This window comes from Heteronotia binoei, chromosome 21 (genome assembly GCF_032191835.1).
Source record: "Heteronotia binoei isolate CCM8104 ecotype False Entrance Well chromosome 21, APGP_CSIRO_Hbin_v1, whole genome shotgun sequence".
NCBI classification, from domain to species: domain Eukaryota; kingdom Metazoa; phylum Chordata; class Lepidosauria; order Squamata; family Gekkonidae; genus Heteronotia; species Heteronotia binoei.
Genome location: NC_083243.1, coordinates 5,838,116 through 5,848,821, shown reverse-complemented (window position 1 = coordinate 5,848,821; position 10,706 = coordinate 5,838,116). Strand labels below are relative to the sequence as shown.

The 10,706-nt window shown below is 51.3% G+C and overlaps 1 protein-coding gene across 2 annotated transcripts in view; it reads left to right on the top strand.

The window, feature by feature from the left end:
- The first annotated feature begins 7,764 nt into the window (after window positions 1–7,764).
- Window positions 7,765–10,706, top strand: part of ATL1 (atlastin GTPase 1) — a 101,121-nt gene continuing 98,179 nt past the window's right edge. Inside the window, exon 1 of one of the 2 annotated variants that reach the window (XM_060262281.1) lies at window positions 7,765–7,858. In XM_060262281.1, the coding sequence (XP_060118264.1) occupies window positions 7,825–7,858 (34 nt within the window). In that variant the 5' untranslated portion in view covers window positions 7,765–7,824. The remainder of the gene's footprint in view (window positions 7,859–10,706) is intronic. The other variant, XM_060262280.1, reaches the window with a different exon arrangement.

Here is a 10,706-nt window from a genome sequence, read left to right as displayed (position 1 = left end):
AACTGTGGCTTGGGAGCCACATGTGGCTCTTTCACACATATTGTGTGGATCTCCAAGCCCCCACCACCCTGTTGGCTGACTCGGAGAATACATATAAAGTTAAAGTTGCTTTCTTTCTACGTCTCCCTCCCCATTTATTTTCCTTCCTTCCTTCCTCCCTCCCTCCCCCCCCTCTTCCTCCCTCCTCCTGAGAGCCAGTTTGGTGTAGTGGTTAAGACCTGCATACTCTTATCTGGGAGAACCTGGTTTGATTCCCCACTCCTCCACTTGCAGCTGCTGGACTGGCCTTGGGTTAGCCATAGCTCTCACAGGAGTTGTCCTTGAAAGGGCAGCTTCTGTGAGAGCTCTCTCAGCCCCACCCACCTCACAGGGTGTCTGTTGTGGGGGGAGAAGACATAGGAGATTGTAAGCTGCTCTGAGTCTCTGATTCAGAGAGAAGGGTGGGGTATAAATCTGCAATTCTTCTTCCATTCCTTCCTCTCTTCCTCTCTTTCTCCCTCCTTCCCTCCCTCCCTCCCTCCCTTCCTTCCTTCCTTCCCTCCTTCCCTTCTTCCTTCCTTCCTTCCTTCCTTCCTTCCTTCCTTCCTTCCTTCCTTCCCCTGTCTTTTGGTTCTCAAACATCTGACATTCATGTCTTGCAGCTCTCAGACATCTGATGTTTATTCTAGGTGGCTCTTACATTAAGCAAGTTTGGCCACCCCACTTTAGATTTTCAGGATGTCAACCCCCAGGCAGCAAAAACTCAGAGAAGTCACTGAAAGTCGCAACCAAACCAAACCTAACAGAATTAGGTGACCCAGAATTACAATGAATGGCATTATAATTAGAACAGGCATACAAAGAAATCATATACAGAAAAAAGAAATCGGGAAAAAATCATTCAAAGTCCATAGTCCATTCTGAAAAATCCATAACAGGTAATCCACTCAACAGTGCAAAGTCCATCCTCTTTTAATCCGCAAATAGCTGCAACAGGACCGGTAACATTTACTTCTCGTTTCAGTCAGGCGTGGGATGAACAAAACTGTGAACAAAAATACCTATTAGCAAATCACACCCAAAATTTAAACATATAACAACATACCCAGTTACACTCACTCCCAAGGAAGCCTGTTCCACTGAGGAACTGATCTGTCAGGAAGTTCTTTCTAAGGTTTAGCCGGAAAATCTCCTGTTTTAATCTCAACCCATTGGTTCTGGTCCGATCTTCTGAGGCAACAGAGAAGAATTACGCACCATCCTCTGGAGAGCCAGTTTGGTGTAGTGGTTAAGTGTGCAGACTCTTATCTGGGACAACCGGGTTTGATTCCCCACTCCTGCACTTGCAGCTGCTGGAATGGCCTTGGGTCAGCCATAGCTCTGGCAGAGGTTGTCCTTGAAAGGGCAGCTGCTGTGAGAGCCCTCTCAGCCCCACCCACCTCACAGGGTGTCTGTTGTGGGGGAGGAAGGTAAAGGAGATTGTGAGCTGCTCTGAGACTCTTTAGAGTGGAGGGCGAGATATAAATCCAATATCTTCTTCTTCTATAAGACAGCCCTTCAAGTCCTTGAAGTTGATGATCATATCACCTCTCAGCCGCCTCCTCTCCAGGCTAAACATGCCCAGCTCCTTCAACCTTTCCTAATAGGACTTGGTCTCCAGACCCCTCACCATCTTCGTTGCCCTCCTCTGGACCCGTTCCAGCTTGTCTAGATCCTTCTTGAATTGTGGTGCCCAAAGCTGAACACAAGACTCCAGGTGAGGTCTTCCCAGAGCAGAGAAAAGTTATACCATCGCTTCAAGTGATCTGGACACTATATTTCTGTCCATGCAGCCCAAAATTGCATTTGCCTTTTTAGCCACCGCATCGCACTATGAACTCACACATATTACTCACACATACTACTGCCTATAACAATCCATTGGATTTTTCCTACAAGAATTCAGAACTTAACACAAAATGGAAAGCAATGTTTCATTTCCCTGCAACCCCTTTATATGAGGTCTTCTCTTATGAGCCCAACTACTTCTAACATGCCTTATTATTTGTAGCACTTAGTGCTGGAGTGATGTTGTTATCGACTTCTACAAGAATTAAAAATACATTTACAAGTGGAAAGAGATCTCATTATTTCAACAGATGTTCCAGTTCGGTGCATTAAGCATTTTCGCCCTGGAGCCCAATCGTGGTTTGTCAGAATCAAGTCCTACTGTGTTTTCCAGATGTATAGTACTTGATATGGGGAAGTTATACTCCCCAAATCATGTTGGCCTCTTGGACGCTAATCTAGCTGCGTTTTTTCTTTTTAAATAATTTCCCATGGCTGTTTACACAGCTAAAGTAGTTTACGTAAAGCTACTGTCTGTAGCATTCCAGATAAGAAAACGAGAAGAGCCCTGCTGGATCAGACCAGTGAGAGTCCATCTCGTCCAGCCACCTGTCTCACACAGTGGCCAGCCAGTTCCTCTGGAGGGCCAACAACAGGGCAGAGAGGCTGAGGCCTTCATAAGAACATCAGAAGAGCCCTGCTAGATCAGACCAGTGAGGGTCCATCTAGTCCAACCTCCTGTCTCACACAGTGGCCAGCCAGTTCCTCTGGAGGGCCAACAACAGGGCAGAGATGTTGAGGCCTTCCCCTGAGAAGAACATCAGAAGAGCCCTGCTGGATCAGACCAGTGAGAGTCCATCTCGTCCAGCCTCCTGTCTCACATAGTGGCCAACCAGTTCCTCTGGAGGGCCAACAACAGGGCAGAGAGGCTGAGGACTACCTAAGAACATCAGAAGAACCCTGCCGGATCAGACCAGTGAGGGTCCATCTAGTCCAGCCTCCTGACTCACACAGTGGCCAACCAGTTCCTATGGAGGGCCAACAACAGGGCAGAGAGGCTGAGGCCTTCAGAAGAACATCAGAATAGGCCTGCTGGATCAGACCAGTGAGGGTCCTAGTCCAGCACCCTGTCTCACACAGTGGTCAGCCAGTTCCTCTGAAGGGCCAACAACAGGGCAGAGATGTTGAGGCCTTCCCCTGAGAAGAACATCAGAAGAGCCCTGCTGGATCAGACCGGTGAGGGTCCATCTAGTCCAGCCTCCTGTCTCACACAGTGGCCAACCAGTTCCTCTGGAGGGCCAACAACAGGGCAGAGAGGCCGAGGCCTTCAGAAGAACATCAGAAGAACCCTGCTGGATCAGACCAGTGAGGGTCCATCTAGTCCAGCCTCCTGTCGCACAGTGGCCAGTCAGTTCTGGATGGCTAACAACATGGCATTGAGACCAAGGCTTCTCCTGATGTTGCCTCCTGGCTCTGGGATGCAGAGGTTGACGGCCTCTGAATGTGGAGGTTCCCCTCAGCCACCATGGCTAGTAGCAGTATAGCCACTGACAGACTAATCCTCCGTGAATCCATCTCATCCCCTTTTAAAGCTTTATATTCCTGTGGCCATCACTAAATCTTCCAGCAGCGAATTCCACACTTTAATCAGTCTTTCTGTAAAGGAGTAGTATTTCCTTTTGTCCATCCTGAACCTACTGCCCATCAACTTAATTGGATGTCCTAACATTCTAGTATTTTGGGAGAGGGAGAAACATCAATGAGAGCCAGTTTGGTGTAGCGGTTAAGTGTGTGGACCTTCTGGGAGATCTGGGAGAACCGGGTTTGATTCCCACCCCTCCACTTGCACCTGCTGGAATGGCCTTGGGTCAGCCATAGCTCTGGCAGAGGTTGTCCTTGAAAGGGCAGCTGCTGTGAGAGCCCTCTCCAGCCCCACCCACCGCACAGGGTGTCTGTTGTGGGGGAGGAAGGGAAAGGAGATTGTGAGCCGCTCTGAGACTCTTTGGAGTGGAGGGCGGGATATAAATCCAATATCTTCATCTACCTCACAGGGTGTCTGTTGGGGGGGAGGAAGGGAAAGGAGATTGTGAGCCGCTCTGAGACTCTTCGGAGTGGAGGGCAGGATATAAATCCAATATCTTCATCTACCTCACAGGGTGTCTGTTGTGGGGGAGGAAGGGAAAGGAGATTGTGAGCCACTCTGAGACTCTGTCCTTGAAAGGGCAGCTGCTGGGAGAGTCCACTCAACCCCACCCACCTCACAGGGTGTCTGTTGTGGGGGAGGAAGGTAAAGGAGATTGTGAGCCGCTCTGAGACTCTGAGATTCGGAGTGCAGGGCGGAATATAAATCCAATATCTTCTTCTTCTTCGAACATAAGAACGTAAGAGAAGCCATCTTGGTTCAGGCCAATGGCCCATGCACTCCAACACTCTTTGTCACACGGTGGCCAAAACCAAAAAACCAAAAAAACAAGTGCCATCAGGAGGTTCACAAGTGAGTCTAGAAGCCGTTCCACTTTGGCCCCCCGCCAAGAACCAAGAATACAGAGCATCACTGCCTCAGACAGTTCAAGTAATATGCTGTGGCTAATAGCCACTGATGGACCTCTGCTCCATATTTTTATCCAATCCCCTCTTGAAGCTGGCTATGCTTGTAACCACCACCACCTCCTGTGGCAGTGAATTCCACATGTCGATCACCCTTTGGGTGAAGAAGGACTTCCTTTTATTAGTTCTAACCCGACTGCTCAGCCATCTCATTGAATGTCCATGATTTCTCGTATTGTGAGAAAGGGAGAAAAGTCCTTCTTTCTCTGCCTTCTCTATCCCATGCATAATCTTGTCAATCTCGATCATGTCGCCCCTCAGTCGACGTTTCTCCAAGCTAAAGAGCCCCAAGCGTTTTAACCTTTCTTCATAGGGAAAGTGTTCCAACACTTGAATCATTCTGGTTGCCCTTTTCTGCACTTTTTCCAATGCTATAATATCTTCTTTGAGGTGCAGTGACCAGAATTGTACACAGTATTCCAAATGAGACCGCACCATCAATTTATACACGGGCATTATGATACTGGCTGATTTGTTTTCAATTCCCTTCCTAATAATTCCCAGCATGGCGTTGGCCTTTTTTTTTAATTGCAATCGCACACTGGCTCGACATTTTCAGTGAGTTGTCTACCACGACCCCAAGATCTCTCTCTTGGTCAGTCTCCTCCAGTTCACACCCCATCCACTTGTATTTATAGTTAGGATTTTTGGCCCCAATGTGCATTACTTGACACTTGGCCACGTTGAACCTCATTTGCCATGTTGATGCCCATTTGCTCAGACTCATCTTCTTTTGGGGCTCACAAAATTGGACCCCCTGGTCCAATCTTTGTGAAACGTGGAGGGCGTTTTGAAGAGAGGCACCGGATGCTATACTGAAAATCTGGTGCTTCTACCTCAAAAAACAGCCCCCCCAGACTTGTGGATCAATCCTCCATTACACTCTATGGGAACTGGTCTCCATAGGGAAGAATGGAGTGCCCAGCAGACCTTTCCTTTCCCCTCCCTCCGCTTCCTGATGACCCTAAAGCGGAGGGGGGAGGGAAAGGTAGGGCCTCCAAACTGGGGGTTTGCTGCCCCCATCTGGGGATTCGGCAAACCAGAAACTGCAGTGCACTGATTAGCAAACACTAGAAATAAACCACTGTGGTTTTTTGTTGCAAATAAATGCTTAAGCAATTTATTTCATAATGAAGCAATTATATCATTATAATCACAAACCAAAATTCATTAAATGTACAGTAAATAGAAAAATCAGAACGTTATTTCACACCGCTCTTGTAAGGCAGCACTTTCAAAATCAGAATGTTATTTCACATCGCTCTTGTGAGGTAGCACTTTCAAAATCAGAATTTTATTTCACATTGCTCTTGTAAGAAAGTACTTTCAAAATCAGAATTTTATTTCACATTGCTCTTGTAAGGTAGTACTTTCAAAATCAGAATGTTATTTCACATAACTCTTGTAAGGTAGCACTTTCAAAATCAGAATGTTATTTCACACTGCTCTTGTAAGGTAGTACTTTCAAAATCAGAATGTTATTTCACATCACTCTTGTAAGGTAGCACTTTCAAAATCAGAATGCTATTTCACACTGCTCTTGTAAGGTAGTACTTTCAAAATCAGAATGTTATTTCACATCACTCTTGTAAGGTAGCACTTTCAAAATCAGAATGTTATTTCACATCACTCTTGTAAGGTAGTCCTTTCAAAATCAGAATGTTATTTCACATCACTCTTGTAAGGACTGGAGGAGACTTTACAATCCGCTGTCTCACTTCTCCTTTGCTTGAAAGACGTAGACAGCACCACCCTTGTATATGATTCCTCCTCTGGGTAGCAGACTGAAGTCTGACAGGTGCAGTGGCTACACAGGCCCTAGGTTCAGTTCTGTGCTTCGTTCACCTTCCACTGGCTGCTTTCTTTTAGCTTTGGAGCCCGTGCAAGGCAATTGCTCACATATTACAATACAATGTTACTTTGCAACTTGCACTAAGGGTTCTCCTTAAGCATTTATTTGCAACATAAAAACGCACTGGTTTATTTCTAGCGTTTCCCACCTGGGGACTTGTAGCCCTAGTAGAAGGCAGCAGCTTCCTGCGTGTCCCCGGGAGGTTCTTCTGAGCAAGGGTTGCTACCCTCCAGGCGGGGCCTGGAGATCTCTCACTTTTACAGCTGATCTCCAGCTGGCAGAGATCAGCTCCCCTGGAGAGAAGGGTGGTCTCTACGGCAGGGGTGGCCAAACTGGCTTAATGTAAAAGCCACAGAGAATAAGCATCAGATGTTTGAGAGCTGGAAGGAAGGAAGGAAGGAAGGAAGGAAGGAAGGAAGGAAGGAAGGAAGGAAGGAAGGAAGGAAGGGGGAGAGAGAAAAGTAGAAATAAAGCAACTTTAACTTTAAATGTATTCTCCAAGTTGCCGGCTGGCTTGGCTTGGGGAAGTTATTTAAAGAGGGAAATGCCTTTTCCAAACTGGCTCACGGGGCAGTGGGGGATTCGAGAGTGACGCAATATCATAGAATCCCAGAGTTGGAAGGGACCTCCAAGGGTCATCTAGTCCAACCCCTGCACAATGCAGGAAACTCACAAATGCCTCCCCCCAAATTCACAGGATCTTCATCGCTGTCAAAGGGCCATCTAGCCTCTGCTTAAAAACCTCCCAGGAAGGAGAGCCCACCACCTCCTGAAGGATCATAGAATCACAGAGTTGGAAGGGACCTCCAGGGTCATCTAGTCCAACCCCCTGCACAATGCAGGAAACTCACAAAGACCTCCCCCTAAATTCACAGGATCTTCATCGCTGTCAAAGGGCCATCTAGCCTCTGCTTAAAAACCTCCAAGAGCCCACCACCTCCCAAGGAGGAAGCCTATTCCACTGAGGACCTTCTCTAACGGTCAGAAAGTTCTTCCTAGCGTTGAGCCGCAAACGCTTCGGCTTTAATTGCAACCCACTGGTTCTGGTCCTGCCCCAGAAAACAATTCCACCCCATCCTCTACAGCAGGGCCGGCCGAGGGTAGCTCTCCAGCTGCTTTTCGCCTGCAACTCCCATGCAGCATGGCTCTAAGGCCCTTGCAGACGGCGATCCTATCCCCTCTCAGCCTCGGGGAAGAGCCGCGCCCCCGACGAGGCCCCGCCCCGCCCCAACCCCGCCCTCTCCCGGCTCCGCCCCCAAAGCCCTCCAGGTGTTGCCCAAACCCAGACTTGGCCCCCCAAGCAGCCGAGCGCCTCCGCCTGCCTTCCCTCCCTCGCGGCTGCACCAGGAGGGCGCGGCTGCCAGGGCGATGCGCGCGGCGCTTGTTGCTGGGCGCGGGACACGTGTGCGTGAGAAAGGCCGCCGGCTCGGCTTGGCCACCTCCTCCCCGCCGCTGCGCGCTGACGCCGCCGCCGCCGGCCTCGCCTCCCGCGCTCGCTCCCGCCGCCGCCGCATCCCCGGGCCCGCCCGCCGGCCTCCTCCTCCTCCGCCGCGGCGACCATGGCCAAGAGCCGCCAGGAGCGGAACAGCTGGGGTAGGCGAGCCAGGGGCGCCATCTGGGGCGGGGAGGGCGCGCGGCGGACCCGCCTGGCCTGCCCGAGCTCCACGCCCCGTCCCCGGGGAGGCCGGCTGCACGCATCCGCAGGAGAAGGAGGGAGGGGGGGAACCCCAGGCCCCTGCCCTCCCAGGGCTGCTGCCCCCTCGGCCAAGGACAGGAGGCGCGCTCTCCCCCCCTCCTCCTCCTCCCCGTTTTGAATGGAGCAAGAAGCCCTGGGGAAGAAGCTCCCGCTGGCCATTGGTGGGGGTGGTGGGAGGGGGGGACGGGAGATGGCACCTGGTTTTTTTGGCCACTGTGAGACACAGGGTGTTGGACTGGATGGGGCATTGGTCTGATCCAACATGGCTTCTCTTATGTTCTTGTGTCTGGGGCAGGGATGCCCTGGATTCTTGGCGCTTGGTGGGGGCGGGGCACAGTGGGAGGGCTTCTGCTGTCCTGGCCCCACTGATAGAACTCCTGATGGCACCTGGTCTTTTTGGCCACAGTGTGACGCACGGTGTTGGACTGGAGGGGCCACTGGCCTGATCCCACAGGGCTTCTCTTATGTTCTTATGTGACACAGTGTTGGACTGGATGGGCCATTGGCCGGATCCAACATGGCTTCTCTTATGTTCTTATGTGACATAGAATTTTGGACTGGAGGGGCCATTGGCCTGATCCAACATGGCTTCTCTTATGTTCTTATGTGACCCAGAGTGTTGGACTGGATGGACCACTGGCCTGATCCAACATGGCTTCTCTTGTGTTCTTATGTGACACAGAGTGTTGGACTGGATGGGCCACTGGCCAGATCCAACATGGCTTCTCGTGTGTTCTTATGTGACACAGAGTGTTGGACTGGATGGGCCACTGGCCTGATCCAACATGGCTTCTCTTATGTTCTTATGTGACATAGAGTTTTGGACTGGAGGGGCCATTGGCCTGATCCAACATGGCTTCTCTTATGTTCTTATGTGACACAGAGTGTTGGACTGGATGGGCCACTGGCCTGATCCAACATGGCTTCTCTTATGTTCTTGTGTCTGGGGCAGGGATGCTCTGTATTCTTGGTGCTTGGTGGGGGCGGGACACAGTGGGAGGGCTTCTGGTGTCCTGGCCCCACTGATGGACCTCCTGATGGCGCCTGGTCTTTTTAGCCACTGTGCGACACAGGGTGTTGGATTGGATGGGCCATTGGTCTGATCTAACATAGCTTCTCTTATGTTCTTATGTCTGGGGCAGGGATGCTCTGTCCTTTTGGTGCTGGGGGCGGGGGAAGAGTGGGAGAGCTTCTGGTGTCCTGGCCCCACTGATGGACCTCCTGATGGCACCTGGGTTTTTTGGCCACTGTGTGACACAGGGTGTTGGACTGGATGGGCCATTGGCCTGATCCAGCAGGGCTTCTCTGATGTTCTTATGGGGGAAGCAGGTCCAGTTTGGGAAACCCCTTGGAGATGTGGGGGTGGAGGCTGGGGAGGGCAGGGACCTCATTGGGGGGCAATGCCAGAGAGCCCCCCCCTCTCCAAAGCTATCCCTTTTCTCCAGAGGAGCTGATCTCTGCTGTCTGGAGTGGAGCTGTAATTCCAGAGGCTCTCCAGGTCCCACCTGGAGGTTGGCATTCCTGGCTAGGAGGCAGGTAGGGGTCTCGGAGGCAGGGAGGGGTCTTGGCATTCCTGGCTAGGAGGGGTCTTGTGGCCCAGATCCAAGGCTGTTTCCTGCGGAGTGGCTGCCTCTGGATATTTTTTTGGGGGGTGTCTTTCTCATTCCCCCCCCCTCTGTGCTCTTTTTAATGTGGGTATTTGGCTGGATTACAGAATGGAGAGGTGGAGAGACCCTTGCAATCTGGGTTAGGTGACCAGTTTCCCCAGCTGCACAGAGATTTTCAGGTGCGGAGCGGAGATCTGTCTGGGTTGCTGCATGGATCTGAAGACACAGGTGTGGTCCGACAACGTGCTCTTCAGTAGGCTGAAGCAGAGAGAGACGTCCGCCTGTTCCAGGTCTGGGTCGTAGGGACGCCAGCCAACAGTGGCCAAGGGAGATCTGGTGACCTTACCACTCGGCCCTAATCAGGACCAAAGCGGGGGCTGCCCTGTTTGTGTCTCAGTGTCTTGCCTGTTGGTGTGCTTGCGGTTTGGATCCGGTTTTGAGTACAGATCGAGAAGCGGTTGTGAATCCCGGATCGACGGATCCCGGGTTAAAGCGATGTATGGCTCTGGAACAGCTGACCCGTCCGGTTGTGTTTCTGGAATGTGAAATATAAAAAGGGAGGGGGGGTCGCTGAAAGAAGGCTGCCCGACAAGGGAAACCCTTCCTAGCGGTTCTGCGTTGTTAGGCCCCGGAATGCTATGCAAAGGAAGGTTTTGAAAAGCGACTCACTATGACTGTGCAGTGTTGCGTTGGGGGGAGGAGGAGGAGAAGGAAGGGGAGGGGACATTGTAGAGCTGCTGGGTTGGAACAGCCGCTCCCCCCCCCTCAAGGTTTAGTGGGCAGGTTGGGGCTCCAAAACCAGAAGACTCTCCCTGGAGACTCTGGAACCAGTTGCAGAAGAAGAGACCGGCCCATGTATGGGGAACCAGTGCTTCAGAACCCATTTGGTGTAGTTGTTCAGTGTGCGGACTCTTGTCTGGGAGAACAGGGTTTGATTCCCCACTCCACTAGCAGCTGCTCGAATGGCCTTGGGTCAGCCAGAGCTCCCTTATCTGGGAGAACCGGGTTTGATTCCCCACTCCTCCACTTGCAGCTGCTGGAATGGCCTTGGGTCAGCCATAGCTCCCTTATCTGGGAGAACCGGGTTTGATTCCCCACTCCTCCGCTTGCAGCTGCTGGAATGGCCTTGGGTCAGCCA